General features: G+C 36.0%; 1 protein-coding gene and 1 long non-coding RNA gene across 2 annotated transcripts in view; one reads left to right on the forward strand and one right to left on the reverse strand.

Moving 5' to 3' along the window:
* LOC309660153 overlaps positions 1–23,188 on the forward strand; it is a 639,313-nt gene that overhangs the window by 580,769 nt on the left and 35,356 nt on the right. The window lies entirely within an intron of this gene.
* The window catches only part of EPHA6 (EPH receptor A6), an 870,129-nt gene that overhangs the window by 476,995 nt on the left and 369,946 nt on the right, over positions 1–23,188 (reverse strand). Inside the window, exon 5 of the mRNA XM_082460667.1 lies at positions 12,553–12,888. Within this exon, the coding sequence (XP_082316793.1) occupies positions 12,553–12,888 (336 nt within the window). The remainder of the gene's footprint in view (positions 1–12,552; positions 12,889–23,188) is intronic.

The following is a 23,188-nucleotide window of genomic DNA, read 5'->3' on the forward strand; positions in this document are numbered from 1 at the left end:
GTGATCATATGCATTTATCTTCACTGCTAACCAGATTTATTTTTATAGGATTTAAAACATTTTACTAAACAATCTCTATTACTAATTTTTTAATTTATATGGAGAAATGCCATTAAAATTGTTAACATGGTAGTGGAGGCATCAAAATGGCAATAAGATCTTATTACTTTATACTAAAGAAAACACTTTGTCACCTTTCCTGAAAAATGCACAAATGAGAATTTCTCAGAGAAACAGCTGATGACTCTAAAAGGCAACTGCTTAAAATCAAGTTTAGGATTAAACATATTTTTCTAGCAATGTACAATCACCAAAAAAACCCCCATGATTGCTATTAAAGGATGGTTTAGTGTTGATTAAAACCTTTTATTAAAAATTCTATAAGAACAGCACCACAGGACTTAGCATGAAATTTAGTACATGCTGAAGAATACATGTGCAATAATACTTTCCAGTTACTTTCTAGACAAATTCCTGGTTAAATTTAAAGCTTTGCCCTTCTAATTCCCACTGCCTGGAATAGTCTTTTATATATTCACAGGGTTTTCTCTTCAATTCATGATCTGCTCAAGTGTTATGATATCAAAAGAGGTGTTTTTGGTTTTCCTATGTAAAATGCCCCTTCCCCACCACTTCCAAACCTCTTACTGTGTTTAGTTTATCTTCATGGGACATATCACTTCCTGACACTAAAATATAATGTCCTGAACGAAGGGACACTATTAACGGTTTGTATTTCTCCTTTATTGCTATATCTCTAGCACATTGAACAGTTTCTGTCAGATAGTAAATATTCAATAAATATTTTTGAATGAATGAAATAATAAATTAATGAATGAAAGATTAACTGAAACCATTTCCAATATCTGTTAATGCAGCTAACAGAGATTTATTAGGTTATAGTCAATGTAGGTTGAGGATATGTTCAGTCAAATAACACAACATCCTTGTTCTCAAGAAAGTTTCACCTTGGTCAGGAAAGCAACTATTAAAAATATGATTATGATCCAGTGAGAGAGAACCATGTGTGTTATTGTACACAAGTGACTGGGAGCAGTTCAATTTCTACACTTCTTGACTAAGAGCTGAGCCATTTACCAACTTCAGGAAACTCATTGCTAAGGTCAAGAGCCTTTTCTATACCATTCGTTTACTCAAAAGTTGCACGCCACAAAAAGACACTAAACTCGGGAGTGATTTGATGTTTCCCAGGACTAAACACAAAGTTTACAATCATCCAGACTCTATCATAATTTAATATTTGGCTGGACCATAAAGTTATTTAGTTGTGATTAACTAGACTGACATTTCAATTATCTTCCCTACATAAAATATTCAGTGCACTTTTCAGAAGAAAAACACTTTTCCTAGGAGATAGGAAAATTTTATCCTTCAATATAAAGTGTTTGTGGCTTTTGAATATGTAATTTTCTTATGTTTAAGAAATATGAAAAATACAAATAGTATAGCATCACTCTTAGCTTCAATTATGGTTATTGCTTTTTTCTTTTTTAACTTATCATGCCACTGGCTTATATTCAGTATATTTTTAGTAAGCATTTAAAACTTTTATACTTTGAATAGACTTGCACAGATTTTAGAAAAAAGAATTTCCACTGTCAAGAATTTTAAAAACACAGTGAGGATTATGAGGAATATCCAGACATAAAATAAATTAAAATACAGATAGAAAGATGAATGAATGTTTATAATGTCCCTAATTAACCTACTCTAGCAACGTGCAAAAGGTTGCTATTTGAAATAGACTGTATTTTCAGAATGCAGTGAACTGTAAATCTAATAGACATCTCAAGTTTATAAATATATGGAGACTTTTGTTGATTTAAATCTATTTTCAATGTCAGTTCAATTAATTATTGCTACCTGAGCAAATATATGAAATCTGCAATCAAAATGTAAGCCTCAAGCAAGACCTATACAGAATAGTCACCCATTGGCAGTGACAGGAGTGTTGAATATATATTTTGGGAAGCTGAAGGACTGGACAAACTGCTTCTGACAATAATTGCTTTAAAGACCCTTTAGTAAATATCAGCAGCATTGGTTTGTAACTTAGCATGTCTTTCACTTTGAACATGGTCCCTAAAGGTTTTTGCACATGTCAGGATATCCACAAACACAATTTGTTTCAGGCTGACTATCCATGATTAACATTTTCCTTTCCTGTCTATGACCTGAATAATTCCTTTTACTAAACTACACATCTTAGTTTTTCTATCATGCACTGAGGATTAAAATCAAATGTTTTCTAGGTGTTGCTTTCTTGTTTTGTTCTCTAAATGAACCACCTTTAAAGACCATTTAAATAAACTATCAAAATAGAAGGTTGCAAAAAAGCTTTTAGGGATTGCAGAAGTCAGTTAATTAAGGTTTATTGCAAAGATTTCTAATTATGAGAGTCATAGTCTTAAATCTATAATCTTATTTATCCAACTAGAATCAGGATAATCAAGGAATGTTTTTCCTAACTACAGCTAAGTGGTTCTAAGTGATTTGGAAATTTCTTTTTTTTTTTTTTCCATTTCTGTAATTGTAAGCAGACAGCAAACAATTAAGTCAAGGTTGTTTAATGGGGTTTCCTTAATATTTCTTAAGTATGAGAAAAGACATATACATATAATCAACTACATGAAAGAAAAGGTAATTTGACGCAAACTTCCTCTTTATCCTCGCGTTCCACACTGTGCACAGAATAGTAAAAACATAATTAATGCAATTGTCTATATTTTTCGGTCTCTATTATTTTATTTCATATTTGTACGAGGTTGCCTCATGTACAATATTATTATTCTACTGATTTTCTTTTTCCCTACCTCTGGCCTTGATGATATATCAGCATCTTCTGCTAAATGGTTGTTCCCCTAACTTGTCTTGGCTATTTTGCAGACACCAACTCATTTCTCCAAATTTTACTTTAAATCTTCAGTTCCTTCCCCAAATCCTGCTGTACCTCTGCAATATATCAATTTGTTAGGTGTTCTTGGGTCCATTAGTCATCAGGGCCTAATCCCTCAATTGCTCAACCTCTGCTTGGTTCCTTCTACTCAGCATTATTTCCCTTCTCCTGGCTTCATGTGGCCTACTCATATTCTACTCATCTCTCAGAACAGAACTTAATTTAATACTGCTTCTTCAGGAAAACCAGCCCTTATCCTCTAGACCTGAATAATACATGCTCTCAGAGCACCCTGAGCTTCTCCTTGGTGGGACTTATCACAGTACTCATTATGTATTTGTCAAATTATTTGTTATCTGCCTCCCCACCAGGGTGTAAAATTCACAAAAGCTTGTTCACCACTGTACATATGTTGAATAAATTAAAGGCTTATTAATAGCTCATATCACTTTTCTATTTTAGTGTGAAAACAATGATATGTAACCTACAGATAATGAGACAAATAATTTACTGTGGTCCCCTCAGTCCAACAAAATTGTAATGTGTTATCCTGTAACTTTGGACAGTGCCTCTTGAGTCACTTCAAAGAGAATTTCCAAAGATATCCAAGAGGAATGATCGGAAATCCCTCCCTCTATTTGCAATAGTAACACTGTTATCTTATTAAGGCTGGCACACAATGACAACAGCTCAAGTCTGGTTCTGGGACACTCCAGTTTCTATAAGCTCCTTTTACCCAACACTAGGATCTGACCCCTTCTGATGTGAAGAGAGTAATGGATACATGCACAGATTGAATTATTTCAAAATGTTACCCTTGACTGGAATATCTGCATTTTTAAAGATATGATTTTCTAACAGAATTTCAGACACAAGAAGAGAAGACCTTCTTGGTGCCTCTTAAAATTATGACATGGAGATAAGTGGCTCATACGCGTAGGACTGCTCATATTTTATAGAGTATATATGTGGCAATATTTTAGCTCAGTTTAGGACCCTGATGTACTTTTCAAACAAAATTTAAATATATTTTGATTTTTCATTATAATTTATAACTAAAACAAAGTTGAATTAAATGAACAATAATTGTTTCTCAATATTCTTCTCAAAAATAAATTTACTGGGGAGGATTATTTAATAATACTGTCCCCTACCAGAATGTATAGCCTAATATATGGATATTGTATCTTGTTTCATGCTTTGTAGAATTTCTGTCCTTATAACAATACACTTTTAATGAATTCTCTCATTTTCAAAGTGGGAAATAGTTCATATCCTGCCCTTCTGCTAAATTAGAAAAATAGCCTAAATGAACTCTCTTCTAATCCTGAAAGACTGCTATGTGTATAATGTATGAAATTATGTAAACATATTTACATATATATTTTATTTAAAGTGATATATTATTTTTATTCCCAAACTTAATTATTTATACCCTATAGTTAGAACAGTTGTACTGGATTATATTTTTTTTAATCAAGTGGCAGAAAAAAGGCTTAGAAATAATCTGCTAATGCAGAGAGAAACAGAAGACCCTATCTGCTTTATGCTGAAGACACATCTGACAAGATTTTGTTGATACTATGGGAGAGATGAAAAAAAAAGAGAAAACAGGAATTACGTTTTGAACAATCATAAAGCAAATTCTATGATGTGGAGCAGTTTGCTCGATGAAGAGGAATATTATATAGTAAATACAAAAATGGATCAAGCCTCTTAGATAGCCTCAACCACCAGAGGGCAGACAGCAGAAGCAAGAAAAACTACAATCCTGCAGCCTGTGGACCAAAAACCACAGTTACAGAAAGATAGAGAAGATGAAAAGGCAGAGGGCTATGTACCAAATGAAAGAACAAGAAAAAACCCCAGAAAAACAACTAAATGAAGTGGAGATAGGCAACCTTCCAGAAAAAGAATTCAGAATAATGATAGTGAAGATGATCCAGGACCTCGGAATAAGAATGGAGGCAAAGATTGAGAAGATGCAAGAAATGATTAACAAAGACCTAGAAGAATTAAAGAACAAACAAACAGAGATGACCAATACAATAACTGAAATGAAAACTACACTAGAAGGAATCAATAGCAGAATAACTGAGGCAGAAGAACGGATAAGTGACCTGGAAGACAGAATGGTGGAATTCACTGAGGTGGAACAGACTAAAGAAAAAAGAATGAAAAGAAATGAAGACAGCCTAAGAGACCTCTGGGACAACATTAAACGCAACAACATTCGCATTATAGGGGTCCCAGAAGGAGAAGAGAGAGAGAAAGGGTCAGAGAAAATATTTGAAGAGATTATAGTCGAAAACTTCCCTAACATGGGAAAGGAAATAGCCACCCAAGTCCAGGAAGCGCAGAGAGTCCCATACAGAATAAACCCAAGGAGAAACACGCCGAGACACATAGTAATCAAAGTGGCAAAAATTAAAGACAAAGAAAAATTATTGAAAGCAGCAAGGGAAAAACGACAAATAACATACAAGGGAACTCCCATAAGGTTAACAGCTGATTTCTCAGCAGAAACTCTACAAGCCAGAAGGGAGTGGCATGATATACTTAAAGTGATGAAAGGGAAGAACCTACAACCAAGATTACTCTACCCGGCAAGGATCTCATTTAGATTTGATGGAGAAATCAAAAGCTTTACAGACAAGCAAAAGCTAAGAGAATTCAGCACCACCAAACCAGCTCTACAACAAATGCTAAAGGAACTTCTCTAAGTGGGAAACACAAGAGAAGAAAAGGACCTACAAAAACAAACCCAAAACAATTAAGAAAATGGTCATAGGAACATACATATCGATAATTACCTTAAACGTGAATGGATTAAATGCCCCAACCAAAAGACATAGACTGGCTGAATGGATACAAAAACAAGACCCATATATATGCTGTCTACAAGAGACCCACTTTAGACCTAGGGACACATACAGACTGAAAGTGAGGGGATGGAAAAAGATATTCCATGCAAATGGAAATCGAAAGAAAGCTGGAGTAGCTATACTCATATCAGATAAAATAGGCTTTAAAATAAAGAATGTTACAAGAGACAAGGAAGGACACTACATAATGATCCAGGGATCAATCCAAGAAGAAGATATAACAATTATAAATATATATGCACCCAACATAGGAGCACCTCAATACATAAGGCAACTGCTAACAGCTATAAAAGAGGAAATCAACAGTAACACAATAATAGTGGGGGACTTTAACACCTCACTTACACCAATGGACAGATCATCCAAAATGAAAATAAATAAGGAAACAGAAGCTTTAAATGACACAATAGACCAGATAGATTTAATTGATATATATAGGACATTCCATCCAAAAACAGCAGATTACACGTTCTTCTCAAGTACGCACGGAACATTCTCCTGGATAGATCACATCTTGGGTCACAAATCAAGCCTCAGTAAATTTAAGAAAACTGAAATCATATCAAGCATCTTTTCGGACCACAACGCTATGAGATTAGAAATGAATTACAGGGAAAAAAACGTAAAAAAGACAAACACATGGAGGCTAAACAATACGTTACTAAATAACCAAGAGATCACTGAAGAAATCAAAGAGGAAGTAAAAAAATACCTAGAGACAAATGACAATGAAAACACGACGACCCAAAACCTGTGGGATGCAGCAAAAGCAGTTCTAAGAGGGAAGTTTATAGCTATACAAGCCTACCTAAAGAAACAAGAAAAATCTCAAGTAAACAATCTAACCTTACACCTAAAGAAACTAGAGAAAGAATAACAAACAAAACCCTAAGTTAGCAGAAGGAAAGAAATCATAAAGATCAGAGCAGAAATAAATGAAATAGAAACAAAGAAAACAATAGCAAAGATCAATAAAACTAAAAGTTGGTTCTTTGAGAAGATAAACAAAATTGATAAGCCATTAGCCAGACTCATCAAGAAAAAGAGGGAGAGGACTCAAATCAATAAAATCAGAAATGAAAAAGGAGAAGTTACAACAGACACCGCAGAAATACAAAGCATCCTAAGAGACTACTACAAGCAACTTTATGCCAATAAAATGGACAACCTGGAAGAAATGGACAAATTCTTAGAAAGGTATAACCTTCCAAGACTGAACCAGGAAGAAACAGAAAATATGAACAGACCAATCACAAGTAATGAAATTGAAACTGTGATTAAAAATCTTCCAACAAACAAAAGTCCAGGACCAGATGGCTTCACAGGTGAATTCTATCAAACATTTAGAGAAGAGCTAACACCCATCCTTCTCAAACTCTTCCAAAAAATTGCAGAGGAAGGAACACTCCCAAACTCATTCTATGAGGCCACCATCACCCTGATACCAAAACCAGACAAAATACTACAAAAAAAGAAAATTACAGACCAATATCACTGATGAATATAGATGCAAAAATCCTCAACAAAATACTAGCAAACAGAATCCAACAACACATTAAAAGGATCATACACCATGATGAAGTGGGATTTATCCCAGGGATGCAAGGATTCTTCAATATACGCAAATCAATCAATGTGATACACCATATTAACAAATTGAAGAAGAAAAACCATATGATCATCTCAATAGATGCAGAAAAAGCTTTTGACAAAATTCAACACCGATTTCTGATAAAAACTCTCCAGAAAGTGGGCATAGAGGGAACCTACCTCAACATAATAAAGGCCATATATGACAAACCCACAGCAAACATCATTCTCAATGGTGAAAAACTGAAAGCATTTCCTCTAAGATCAGGAACGAGACAAGGATGTCCACTCTCACCACTATTATTCAACATAGTTCTGGAAGTCCTAGCCACGGCAATCAGAGAAGAAAAAGAAATAAAAGGAATACAAATTGTAAAAGAAGAAGTAAAACTGTCACTGTTTGCGGATGACATGATACTATACATAGAGAATCCTAAAACTGCCACCAGAAAACTGCTAGAGCTAATTAATGAATATGGTAAAGTTGCAGGATACAAAATTAATGCACAGAAATCTCTTGCTTTCCTATACACTAATGATGAAAAATCTGAAAGAGAAATTATGGAAACACTCCCATTTACCATTGCAACAAAAAGAATAAAATACCTAGGAATAAACCTACCTAGGGAGACAAAAGACCTGCATGCAGAAAACTATAAGACACTGATGAAAGAAATTAAAGATGATACCAACAGATGGAGAGATATACCATGTTCTTGGATTGGAAGAATCAACATTGTGAAAATGAGTATACTACCCAAAGCAATCTACAGATTCAATGCAATCCCTATCAAATTACCAATGGCATTTTTTACAGAGCTAGAAGAAATCATCTTAAAATTTGTATGGAGACACAAAAGACCCCGAATAGCCAAAGCAGTCTTGAGGGAAAAAAATGGATCTGGAGGAATCAGACTCCCTGACTTCAGACTATACTACAAAGCTACAGTAATCAAGACAATATGGTACTGGCACAAAAACAGAAACATAGATCAATGGAACAAGATAGAAAGCCCAGAGATTAACCCACGCACCTATGGTCAACTAATCTATGACAAAGGAGGCAAAGATATACAATGGAGAAAAGACAGTCTCTTCAATAAGTGGTGCTGGGAAAACTGGACAGCTACATGTAAAAGAATGAAATTAGAATATTCCCTAACACCATACACAAAAATAAACTCAAAATGGATTAGAGACCTAAATATAAGACTGGACACTATAAAACTCTTAGAGGAAAACATAGGAAGAACACTCTTTGACGTAAATCACAGCAAGATCTTTTTTGATCCACCTCCTAGAGTAATGGAAATAAGAACAAAAATACACAAATGGGACCTAATGAAACTTCAAAGCTTTTGCACAGCAAAGGAAACCATAAACAAGACAAAAAGACAACCCTCAGAATGGGAGAAAATATTTGCAAATGAATCAACAGACAAAGGATTAATCTCCAAAATATATAAACAGCTCATTCAGCTCAATATTAAAGAAACAAACACCCCAATCCAAAAATGGGCAGAAGACCTAAATAGACATTTCTCCAAAGAAGACATACAGACGGCCACGAAGCACATGAAAAGATGCTCAACATCACTAATTATTAGAGAAATGCAAATCAAAACTACAATGAGGTATCACCTCACTCCTGTTAGAATGGGCATCATCAGAAAATCTACAAACAACAAATGCTGGAGAGGGTGTGGAGAAAAGGGAACCCTCTTGCACTGTTGGTGGGAATGTAAATTGATACAGCCACTATGGAGAACAATATGGAGGTTCCTTAAAAAACTAAAAACAGAATTACCATATGACCCAGCAATCCCACTACTGGGCATATACCCAGAGAAAACTGTAATTCAAAAAGACACATGCACCCGAATGTTCATTGCAGCACTATTTACAACAGCCAGGTCATGGAAGCAACCTAAATGCCCATCAACAGACGAATGGATAAAGAAGTGGTGGTACATATATACAATGGAATATTACTCAGCCATAAAAAGGAACGAAATTGAGTCATTTGTTGAGACGTGGATGGATCTAGAGACTGTCATACAGAGTGAAGTAAGTCAGAAAGAGAAAAACAAATATCGTATATTAATGCATGTATGTGGAACCTAGAAAAATGGTACAGATGAGCCGGTTTGCAGGGCAGAAGTTGAGACACAGATGTAGAGAATGGACATATGGACACCAAGGGGGGAAAACTGCGGTGGGGTGGGGATGGTGGTGTGCTGAATTGGGTGATTGGGATTGACATGTATACACTGATGTGTATAAAATTGATGCCTAATAAGAACCTGCAGTATAAAAAAACAAACAAAACAACTAATACTAAACTTTCATTGGGTTATTTGTATGGAAATATGTTAATATAAATGTTTCAGACATTACATGAAATTTCTAAAAATCTTATATTTGTATTTGTATGGAAATATGTATGGAAATATGTTAATATAAATGTTTCAGACATTACATGAAATTTCTAAAAATCTTATATGTTCTGGTATAATGTTATAAGTAATAATCCTAGTTATTACTTTAAAATATATATCTCAGAAATAACTAATTTTCTTGTCAACTGCATTATTATGAACTTTCATCAAATCTTTAACCGTGGTCATTTTTAAGTCTTTTGTCATTTACAGACAGTTCTGGGTGTACTCTGATGATTTTGCAAATATGTTCCTATAAAAGGGTTACATCTTCAAGAAATTCATGGAAAAGACTCTGACAAGTACAGGTTTCTGGTAACTGACTGTACTGCTGAACTGAATGAATAAGCATTTTCAGAACTCTAATGAAAAACTGATGAACTCATAAAAGTGCTAACAAAAGATCAAGATAAAAAAAAATTAATTACCTGGGACTGAGTGAACTGATGAGGATGAGTATAATTTTTGTGATTTTCTGTCTGAATTAAAAAAAAAAAAATCCCACAAGGACTCAGAGGCAAAGAATATACAAATCAATTTTCACTGCAAAGTAAAGGAGCTGTTACAGTGGAGGATTACTGGACTGAATGTCAATATTATGACATAGTATGAGTGTGTTTCATGTTTGGTAATTGCAATCATTGTTGCTTTTGTTGTGGTCATCCATGTACAATGCTTGGTGTCAGTCTATTTATCTCTTGTAAAAATAAAATACAGTGTGTGTGTGTGAAAAAAAAAAAAAGAAAATATATAGATGGCAAATAAAAAAAATACAAAAATGGTGATTCTACAGTATTATTTGGCTTTGCTTTATTTATTAGATGCATTTCTGAAGATTATCAGCAAAGTGAACTTATATATATTATTTTGAATAAAATAGTCACATCCACTTCAAATATGTTTTTAGTAGAATATTTAAGTTTTCTTCCTGTACACTTTATAGGTTTAGCGGTGCTTTTTTCACTTTTTATTTTGCAATAATTATAGATTCACAGATATTTGCCAAAAAAATGTATAGTAAGGTCCCATACACCCTTTACCCAGCCTCCCCCAATGCTAACTACTTGCATAACTATAGTGCAACATCAAAACCAGGAAACTGACATTGGGAAAATCCATAGAGCTCGTGTGTGTGTGCATGCACGCATGTCATGCGTGTAGCTCTTTGCAATTTATCACATATCTGACTTCATGTAACTACCACCATAATCAAAATACATAACTATATTATTACTACAAGGCTCCCTCCTGCTACCCCTTCATAGCCAATCCCTCTCTCCCTAAGCCCTAACCCTTGTCCACCAAGAATCTATTCTCCATCTCTACAATTATGTTATTTCAAGAATGTTATGTAAGTGAATTATACAGTATGTATCCTTTTGAGATTGGTTTTTTTCACTCAGCATAGTGCCCTTAAAGTTTATCCAAGTTGTGTGTATCACTAGTTTGTTCCTTTTTATTGCTGAATAGTATTCCAACATCTTATATATATTTCTACTTTAAATATCACCATAGCTGCCTTAATGCATGATATGGGCCGAATTGCATCCCCTAAAATCCATATGTTGAATTTAGCATGTGACTGGATTTGGAGATAGGTCCTGTAAAGATGAAATTAAGGTAAAATGAGGTCATATGGGTGGTATTTAATCTGTCATGATAGTATCCTTACAAGAAGAGATTATGACAGAGACATGCACATAGGAAAGAACATATGAAGACACAGGGAGAAAAAGGATATCTACAATCCAAGGAGAGAGGATTTAGAATAAAATCAACTCCGCTGATACCTTAATCTTGGACTTCTGGTCTCTAGAACAATAAGAAATTAAATTTCTGTTGTTTACACCACCTAGCCTGTGGCATTTGTTATAGCAGACCTAGCAAACAAATATAGTGTAAAAGAATAGTATAAAACATATAAAACAATACTTTCTTCTATAAGACAATCACTTCTGTATCAACATAATTTATGAATGCTTCTCAAAGGGAGTTTTTAAAATCTTTGAAGCTTTTCCTGTATCATGCTTTGTGATAAATTACGTTATGGGGGGAATTAAAGAGAATATATACTTATAAAAATCATAGGCCTATTCGCGCCTAACTACCTTGCAGTAAAACCTGTAGTGTTAAAAGGGACCATTTAGCTGAAAGCAATTGGAGTTTTTAAAAAAGACAGTTTAACTATCTTTTACACAAAACTGCACCTAAACAACAGCATTTAGACACATTTCTGGATATTTTTTGCTGTTTCTTTTAGGAGTGGATTATGGTTAGGTTTGCTGGCTGCATTGTTTTTACAATATAGACATGAATTATAATTAGCATAAATTCTTACTATTTGCTTATTTGACATGGAAAAGAGATGGCTGCATAAGTACGGCAACTGAATTTCAATTCATGTAGCAACATTTTATTTATGTCTGATGTTTGCTGATAAGTAATATAGACTTGCTCATTAAGATATGTCAGTATAGGATTATATCAAAAACATAAATGCATAGATATTAAAGAGAAGCTTTATATCTAATTGACCATACTACTAAGAAGTAATATCAAAAATATCTTTCTGCACCTTGGGAAACAATAAGAACAACAACCAGAAAATCACCCCTATAATGTATAGAGTGTACAATTGCACCTCAGTGAATATAGGTCCACCAGGGATATTAAGCATCAAAAGGGAATTATAGATAAATTTTGAGAGAACAGTGGAACTTACCATCTTGATTCGTGGTCACTGTAATAGCTGTGAATGGCCTGGGAGAAAAACTCAACTCAGAAACTCCATTCATGGCTTCTATTTCAAAGGTGTAATTCACGTGAGGCACAAAGTCAAGTACTATCACGGAATTGTTGATCAGGCCAGTATGTCTTGGGATGAAGCGGAGTCCTCCACCACAGTCCTCACACTGGCTGGTGTCTAAGCCACATTTCTTACAGATTACACTGTATGTGAGATCTTTTCTCCCTCCTGTGTCACTTGGTGGGCTCCATTCCAAAATAAGGGCCGTTTCATTGATGTTAAAAACCACATTCCTAGGAGCTGAAGGTGGCCCTAGAGAAAGCAATTAAAAAACAAATGTACATGTATAGGACAATGAATTATGGTGCTAACTTGAAAACGTCATCAATAAACACTTGCTGGTCTTTTATATTAGTTTGAGCTCTTTCTTCTGATGGAAACCATAAAGAAATATGGTTAAAAATATCTGAGTTAGTTTAGTAAGAGTGGAGTCTTAGGGGTGAAGATGGTCTATATCTTAACTTTTGGTATATGAATTTCAGTATTTAATATCAAAAGCCACAGATCTCCAAAAGATACAGTAATTATACTTTTTAAATTTGTTGACTGAAAATATATAACAAAACATTATTTTAAATTATGTGATGGTTTTAAATACATCTTAATAATTACATCATCTTTTGAAAAAATAGTAACATGCATATATAAAACATGCTGTGTTCAGTCTTTCAGTCCTCAAACTATGCTTGATGTATAACTAAAACTCCCATTCATTTTTCTGGACAATCTCTCTAAGAATCTTTTTCTCACAGGCTGAGAAAAAATGGCCATAAACTCAGGGTGGACAGACAGTTTGGAAGAAGGGGAAGAGGAAGGGAAACTGGAGGCAGCATAAAGGCTTTTACTAGGTCCTGCCAATTTCATGGGACAAAAGCATTATACGGAAGGGATAAAAGGGTGTATACATAAGAAATGGTACCTAGACTTTTATTTAGATTAACTTTACTAAACATAAGTAAGTGTGTCCTTAGAAGCTTATAAAGAGACCCACAGAATCCTCTTATTCGTCATCAAGAGTGAACAAACCATGTTTCTCATGGATGGTAGATGAGCATCTGTTCTCTTTTTTCTCATTATTTTTCCATACGGATCACACTACATAGAGTATTTATATCCTTTAACTATTCCAGCCTTTTCTTAAAATTGTGTCAATAATCTTTTACACTTATCTGAGTCCTTCAAACCTCAGTTTTATATCATTCACTGAACAAATATTAACTGAAGGTCTACTAGGTGCCTGGCACTGTGCTATGTGCTATGTTGCGAAATACCACAGAATCCTTTCTGTAAGAGACTGTGCTTATGACAGATATTTTGAAAAATAATTTACTGCATAAATAACTAATTAACATTCCTGCCATATTTGAAAAAGCTTAGTTTTAAGAAATCTAAACAGTTCTTTAAATTTCAGCTATCAAGAAAATTTGCTTAGAAGGAGGGAAAGAATTCTCTGTGACATTCTCTCCATAGAAAGAAATTCAATTTTTGATATAAGCTTCTTTTGGATTTCAAGATATGGTCATTCATTCATTAAATATATATATTTTTAGTGACTATTATGTGTGCCAGATATTCTGCTAGATCTTGGGCTTACAGCATGAATGTGATAAAAGTTATTTCTGCCTTCTTGTTATTAACATTTTAGCTGAATGGCTAGATAAACACAAATACACATACACAAACAGAAGAATAAAATTCAAATTATAGTAAGGGCAGTTACAGAAATCAAAAGGAAAGGAGCTGAAATAACCTGAGAAACATTCTGAGTAGGCCTCATATAGGTGATGTGGAAGATGTTCAGAGGGGTGGGAAGAATATTAGAGGTAGAAGATGTGTGGCTCTTTAGTCAAAAAAGATTTAAAAATAGTCACGGAACTGTCAGAAGATCACTGTGGCTAGAATGCAGAAGGAGGAAGCAAGAAGTGAGTTTTAAGGAACAGGAAGGGGTCGGATAATGCCAGACTGCTGGCTCATTGGAATGAGTCTGAATATGTTTCTATACTTAACAGGAAGAAACTAACAGATTCTATCTACATGTGTTTCAAAAACAGCTTTCTGGCTGCAGTGTGGGGGAATGGTCTAAATGAGTACAGAGGACTCAGTAGCAAGATCTGTTATATACTGTTAGAGTAGCATAACATCACTCCTAAATCTATATGACTGTGTATTGGCTTTGAGATATTAAGAAGTATTATATTTTCCTTTTTCATTTTGCTGGATCCTGATATCAGCAACCTAATGGGTAGGACTCAGACACCTATATGTATACCATCTAAAGCTAGACCTAGAAAAGGGGCAGTTAGTTTTTCTAAAAGGTTTCTCCATACCTTGCTTTATGTCATTTCATGTTCCAGAGAGTTATAGAAATGTCTACCTTCAGAAAGGAAAATATGGAAGAGATTATAAACTAGAGCACAGGGATAGGCATAGTTCTTTACCTCCAACCTAGACTCATGGCTAGGAGATAAAGATTCATTATCATTATCATAATAATGTCTTCCTACAGAATGACATAATCATATTGTTGTTCTTTTCTCTTATTTATAATGGAAAAACATGAATTATTATTCACTTACATTTCCAAGAACAGGAAGAATGTTATCAATTATGTTATGGGTGTCTGCAAGTATATGACTGTCCGCCTAGAGATACTTAAATAAAAACGGCAGACACCCTTCTTCCTCAAGGGCTCTCATACCAATTTGCATGACAATTAAATAGGTTTTTAATTGCTGTTAAATTATGCCAGCTAAACTGTGATTTCATGCAAATATTAAGCTGTAATGACATGCATGAATCAATTACTAAGATTTAGAACTTAGAACAAAGAGAGACAATTAATTCTAATCCTCAGATTCAACTAAATTATGTGTCACTGGGCTTTTATGAATGTGGCCTGACTGCTTTGTTATCATTTATAAATTATACAAAGATTATGTGACACACAGGGAAAAAAAATCTTGGCAGCAATAACTCTTTTGGAGACATCTGTACTGAAAACTCTCAGGGATTTTCTTATGTTGATTTGTTTTCCTTAAAGGAAACAAGTAATTCACATAGAAAAAAGCTATCTCCACACTACACCCTCCAAACCAACCTCATAAGAAAAGGACAGTTATCCTAATTTGCAGCTAGCTGTTTTTCTAGCCCATCATGTAACAAACTTAAATAAAAATTACAATTTTATTTCTATTAAAAAAACACACTTTCAATCTTCTTTTTTTTTTTTTTTTGGCTTCAATTTGGATTTCCCCTTTACACATTTAAAGAATAAAGAAATACTGCTCTAATAGTAAACTTCTGAGAAGCTTGTGGCAGTGCGGTCCTGTCCCTCCCCAGAAGAGTATCTGGCCCTGCAGCCCCCATCTTCCACTCAGAGTAGCAGAGGCCAGGTGAGCTACAATTTTTTAAATTTAATTTAAGTTTTTTCTTTATGTAAAATGTTTTAAACAGAACTATACTTCCCAAAATACATCCTGCATAATATCTCTAGTCCCATGAGATATCACAAAAAAAATGAGTTCAGCGCTCAAATTAAGATTCCTCTGGCAGGTTGACGCTGAAACAAAACAAACACAATTTGCTTCACTTTGTTTAATCCAACATTTCCCAAACGTTTATTCATGGAATCTTATTTTCTAAGAAGCATATGAAGGAATACTAGCATTCTGCAGAACACCCTTTAAATAAAGGTTGACACTGAAGGAGAGCAAACTTAGGGGTCACATTTCAGTTACTACATACTTTGCTGTAGATTTCATATTTTATGCTTATAATTACAGAAATATATTAACTCATTAATAAACAGGGGTATTTTTCATATTAACTGAAGAGTGACTATTCATTCACCCATTAACTCTATAACTAATTGTGGCTTACAGATGCATTTTTTAACCTTAAGAACAATGAAAATTTGATCCAAATAACTGAAAATCATTAAAGGCTATTGCCTATTAAACTTTATTAAACTATATTTTCCAGTTCTTAACTTACTACCTGGCAATAATTTAAATGTGTTCGTTGGGGACTTCCCTGGTGGTCGTGTGGCTAAGACTCCATGCTCCCAATGCAGTGGGCCCAGGTTCAATCCCTGGTCAGGGAACTAGATCCCACATGCCGCAACTAAGATTCAGCACAGCCAAATAAATAAATAAATAAATATTTTTTAAAAATGTGTTTGTTAATTTAATGACTACCAAGACTTTATAGTACAGTTTCCTAATAAAGAGCATATTATTTACCTCTGAGTTTACGAATGAGAGAAAAATAGTTCTACATTTACCTATGCCAAAGAGAACATCAGAATATATATATATATATATGTATATATATATATATATAGAATCATCTATACATGTTTAGGCAAATGTTTTGCAAAGGAGTAAATTATATGAATAAATGAAAAAGTACATCTCCAGACTTTAATAATGTACTAAAAATATCAGTTGTCAGATCTGCATATAGACATAATTTAAAACTCTAAAAGTCATTTCATTCTTTGCACTATCACTATCAATTTTAACTTTATCTATATTTATGTTATTAATCTAATATCCTTACTATATAATCTTTGAAAAAGGTATTCAATAGGAGCCCTATAAACAAAATTTTGTATTCATATCTAAACCACTATGTGCTCTATCAATGTTTTGTTCATAAAATGTTTGTATATTTGGAAATGGATGATGAATAATCATAAAACTGGGGCTTCAAGCTCACCACAGGGAAGGAACTAAATCAACTTATTCAGATAAAGAAATGAGGCCCAGGAAAGTTTTGTAATTATGTCAAGGTCATGAAATGTATTAGTGGTAGGATGATACCTAGGTCTTTTTATGTTTAGATTTTTTTTTTCTATCACATTTTCTGTCACAATGTATTCATCCTATAAATAGAAAAATGTTTTATAGTGCTTTGCTTAGAGAGTACTGTCAAATGCAAATTTTCAAAACACACAAATTAGAGAGCAATTTATTGCCTTCCTACAACAGATTTCTTTTAATAATGTTACCTTAAAGCATTTAAAAACATTTACGGAAGAGTAACTGAAAATTAAATCTTCAAGATAAATACTGCTCAAGATACAGAAACATGTGCACTTCAAATCCTTTGAATTCTACATATTCTCATTTTTTCAATATTATTGTACTTACTTCAGTAACTAAATTGATGTCTAAAATTAAGACTTGTCCATTAGTGTTTTCATAATACCGTGAATGAAGACTTAGATAATTCTTGCTACATTTTCCCTTATTTCTAAGACTCATAGTTAAAGGAAACAAAAACAAAAAAAGAAATCTAATATACTAAATACCATTCACTTCCAGAATAAAATCTAAATCTCTCAACCTCGTCTATATTTGTCTTTATAACTAGGCCCATCCTTTAGCCTCTTTCTCCCTTTTGCTGCATCTCAATGCCTTTGCACATACTGTTCCCTTACTTTTTTTTGCTCTGTTGAAAATTCCTACTCATCCTTCATGTTCTGATGTAGGTGTTTACCCCCTTTGTGACACCTTCGCATTGTCCTCAGGCAGAGCTGACTACTTTTATACATTGTAGGCATGTATTCAAAAATATATAACCTGGGAGGAGAGAAGATGGCGGAAGAGTAAGACGCAGAGATCACCTTCCTTCCCACAGATACAGTAGAAATACATCTACATGTGGAACTGCTCCTACAGAACACCCACTGAACGCTGGCAGAAAACGTCCGACCTCCCAAAAGGCAAGAAACTCCCCCCGTACTTGGGTAGGGCAAAAGAAAAAAGAAATAACAGAGACAAAAGAATAGGGACGGCACCTGCACCAGTGGGAGGGAGCTGTGAAGGAGGAAAGATTTCCACGCACTAGGAAGCCCCTTTTCGGGCGGAGACTGCGGGTGGCGGAGGGGGGAAGCTTCAGAGCCACGGAGGAGAGCACAGCCACAGGGGTGCGGAGGGCAAAGCGGAGAGATTCCCGCACGGAGGATCAGTTGAGACCAGCACTCACCAGCCCGAGAGGCTTGTCTGCTCATCCGCCGGGGCGGGCGGGGCTGGGAGCTGAGGCTAGGGCTTCGGTCAGATCGCAGGGAGAGGACTGGGGTTGGCGGCGTGAACACAGCCTGAAGGGGTTAGCGCACCACAGCTGGCTGGGAGGGAGACCGGGAAAAAGTCTGCAGCTGCCGAAGAGGCAAGAGACTTTTTCTTGCCTCTTTGTTTCGCGGCGCGCTAGGAGAGGGGACTCAGAGCGCCGCCTAAACGAACTCCAGAGACTGGCGCGAGCCACGGCTATCAGCGCGGACCCCAGCGACGGGCGTGAGACGCTGGGGCTGCTGCTGCTGCCTCCAAAAATCCTGTGTGCGAGCACAGGTCACTCTCCACACCGCCCCTCCTGGGAGCCTGTGCCGCCCGCCACTGCCAGGGTCCCGTGATCCAGGGACAACTTCCCCGGGAGAACGCACGGCGCGCCTCAGGCTGGTGCACGGCGCGCCTCAGGCCGGTGCAACGTCATGCCGGCCTCTGCCGCCGCAGGCTCGCCCCGCCTCCTCCGTACCCCTCCCTCCCCGCGGCCTGGGTGAGCCAGAGCCCCCGAAGCAGCTGCTCCTTTAACCCCGTCCTGTCTGGGCGGGGAACAGACACCCTCAGGCGACCTACACGCAGAGGCGGGTCCAAATCCAAAGCTGAATCCCAGGAGCTGTGGGAACAGAGAAGAGAAGGGGAAATCTCTCCCAGCAGCCTCAGAAGCAGCGGATTAAAGCTCCACAAACAACTTGATGTGCCTGCATATGTTGAATACCTGAATAGACAACGAATCATCCCAAATTCAGGAGGTGGACTTTGGGAGCAGGATATATTAATTTTTCCCCTTTTCCTTTTTTTTTGAGTGTATATGTATATGCTTCTGGGTGAGATTTTGTCTGTATAGCTTTGCTTTATAATAGCTGATTTTACTTCATTATATTATAGCCTCTTTCTTTCTTTCTATTTTTTCTCCCTTTTACTCTGAGCCGTGTGGACGAAAGGCTCTTGGTGCTCCAGCCAGGCATCAGGGCCGTACCTCTGAGGTGGGAGAGCCAACTTCAGGACACTGGTCCACAAGAGACCTCCCAGCTCCACGTAATACCAAACGGCAAAAATCTCTCAGAGATCTCCATCTCAGCATCAAGACCCAGCATCACTCAATGACCAGCAAGCTACAGTGCTGAACACCCTATGCCAAACAACTAGCAAGACAGGAACACAGCCCCATCCATTAGCAGAGAGGCTGCCTAAAATCATAATAAGGCCACAGATACCCCAAAATACACCACCAGACGTGGACGTGCCCACCAGAAAGACAAGATCCAGCCTCATCCACCAGAACTCAGGCACTAGTTCCCTCCACCAGGAAGCTTACACAACCCACTGAACCAACCTTAGCCACTGGGGACAGATACCAAAAACAACGGGAACTACGAACCTACAGCCTGTGAAAAGGAGACCCCAAACACAGTAAGATAAGCAAAATGAGACGACAGAAAAACACACAGCAGATGAAGGAGCAGGGTCAAAACACACCAGACTTAACAAATGAAGAGGAAATATGTAGTCTACCTGAAAAAGAATTCAGAATAATGATAGTAAGGATGATCCAAAATCTGGGAAATAGAATAGACAAAATGCAAGAAACATTTAACAAGGACGTAGAAGAACTAAAGAGGAACCAAGCAACGATGAAAAACACAATAAATGAAATTAAAAATACTCTACATGGGATCAATAGCAGAATAACTGAGGCAGAAGAAAGGATAAGTGACCTGGAAGATAAAATGGTGGAAATAACTACTACAAAGCAGGATAAAGAAAAAAGAATGAAAAGAACTGAGGACAGACTCAGAGACCTCTGGGACAACATTAAACGCACCAACATTCGAATTATAGGGGTCCCAGAAGAAGAAGAGAAAAAGAAAGGGACTGAGAAAATATTTGAAGAGATTATAGTTGAAAACTTCCCTAATATGGGAAAGGAAATAGTTAATCAAGTCCTGGAAGCACAGAGAGGCCCATACAGGATAAACCCAAGGAGAAACACGCCAAGACACATATTAATCAAACTGTCAGAAGTTAAATATAAGGAAAACATATTAAAAGCAGCAAGGGAAAAACAACAAATAACACACAAGGGAATCCCCATAAGGTTAACAGCTGATCTTTCAGCAGAAACTCTGCAAGCCAGAAGGGAGTGGCAGGATATACTTAAAGTGATGAAGGAGAAAAACCTACAACCAAGATTACTCTACCCAGCAAGGATCTCATTCAGATGGGATGGAGAAATTAAAACCTTTACAGACAAGCAAAAGCTGAGAGAGTTCAGCACCACCAAACCAGCTTTACAACAAATGCTAAAGGAACTTCTCTAGGCAAGAAACACAAGAGAAGGAAAACACCTACAATAACAAACCCAAAACATTTAAGAAGATGGGAATAGGAACATACATATCGATAATTACCTTGAATGTAAATGGATTAAATGCTCCCACCAAAAGACACACGCTGGTTGAATGGATACAAAAACAAGACCCATATATATGCTGTCTACAAGAGACCCACTTCAGACCTAGAGACACATACAGACTGAAAGTGAGGGGATGGAAAAAGATATTCCATGCAAATGGAAATCAAAAGAAAGCTGGAGTAGCACTTCTCATATCAGACAAAATAGACTTTAAAATAAAGACTATTACAAGAGACAAAGAAGGACACTATATAATGATCAAGGGATCGATCCAAGAGGAAGGTATAACAATTGTAAATATTTATGCACCCAACATAGGAGCACCTCAATACATAAGGCAAATACTAACAGCCATAAAAGGGGAAATCGACAGCAACACAATCATAGTAGGGGACTTTAACACCCCACTTTCACCAATGGACAGATCATCCAAAATGAAAATAAACAAGGAAACACAAGCTTTAAATGATACATTAAACAAGATGGACTTAATTGATATTTATAGGACATTCCACCCAAAAACAACAGAATACACATTTTTCTCAAGTGCTCATGGAACATTCTCCAGGACAGATCATATCTTGGGTCACAAATCAAGCCTTGGTAAATTTAAGAAAATTGAAATTGTATCAAGTATCTTTTCCGACCACAACGCTATGAGACTAGATATCAATTACAGGAAAAGATCTGTAAAAAATACAAACACATGGAGGCTACACAATACACTACTTAATAACGAAGTGATCACTGAAGAAATCAAAGGGGAAATCAAAAAATACCTAGAAACAAATGACAATGGAGATACGACGACCCAAAACCTATGGGACGCAGCAAAAGCAGTGCTAAGAGGGAAGTTTATAGCAATACAAGCCTACCTCAAGAAACAGGAAACATCTCGAATAAACAACCTAACCTTGCACCTAAAGCAATTAGAGAAAGAAGAACAAAAAAACCCCAAAGTCAGCAGAAGGAAAGAAATCATAAAGATTAGGTCAGAAATAAATGAAAAAGAAATGAAGGAAACAATAGCAAAAATCAATGAAACTAAAAGCTGGTTCTTTGAGAAGATAAACAAAATTGATAAACCATTAGCCAGACTCATCAAGAGAAAAAGGGAGAAGACTCAAATCAATAGAATTAGAAATGAAAAAGGAGAAGTAACCACTGACACTGCAGAAATACAAAAGATCATGAGAGATTACTACAAGCAACTCTATGCCAATAAAATGGACAACCTGGAAGAAATGGACAGATTCTTAGAAATGCACAAACTGCCGAGACTGAACCAGGAAGAAATAGAAAATATGAACAGACCAATCACAAGCACTGAAATTGAAACTGTGATTAAAAACCTTCTAACAAACAAAAGCCCAGGACCAGATGGCTTCACAGGCGAATTCTATCAAACATTTAGAGAAGAGCTAACACCTATCCTTCTCAAACTCTTCCAAAATATAGCAGAGGGAGGAACACTCCCCAACTCATTCTACGAGGCCATCATCACCCTGATACCAAAACCAGACAAAGATGTCACAAAGAAAGAAAACTACAGGCCAATATCACTGATGAACATAGATGCAAAAATCCTCAACAAAATACTAGCAAACAGAATCCAACAGCACATTAAAAGGATCATACACCATGATCAAGTGGGGTTTATCCCAGGAATGCAAGGATTCTTCAACATACGCAAATCAATCAATGTGATACACCATATTAACAAATTGAAGGAGAAAAACCATATGATCATCTCAATAGATGCAGAGAAAGCTTTCGACAAAATTCAACACCCATTTATGATAAAAGCCCTGCAGAAAGTAGGCATAGAGGGAACTTTCCTCAACATAATAAAGGCCATATATGACAAACCCACAGCCAACATTGTCCTCAATGGTGAAAAACTGAAACCATTTCCACTAAGATCAGGAACAAGACAAGGTTGCCCACTCTCACCACTATTATTCAACATAGTTTTGGAAGTGTTAGCCACAGCAATCAGAGAAGACAAAGAAATAAAAGGAATCCAAATCGGAAAAGAAGAAGTAAACCTGTCACTATTTGCAGATGACATTATACT

This window comes from Balaenoptera physalus (assembly GCF_965194825.1).
Source record: "Balaenoptera physalus genome assembly, chromosome: 4".
In the NCBI taxonomy this organism is placed as follows: domain Eukaryota; kingdom Metazoa; phylum Chordata; class Mammalia; order Artiodactyla; family Balaenopteridae; genus Balaenoptera; species Balaenoptera physalus.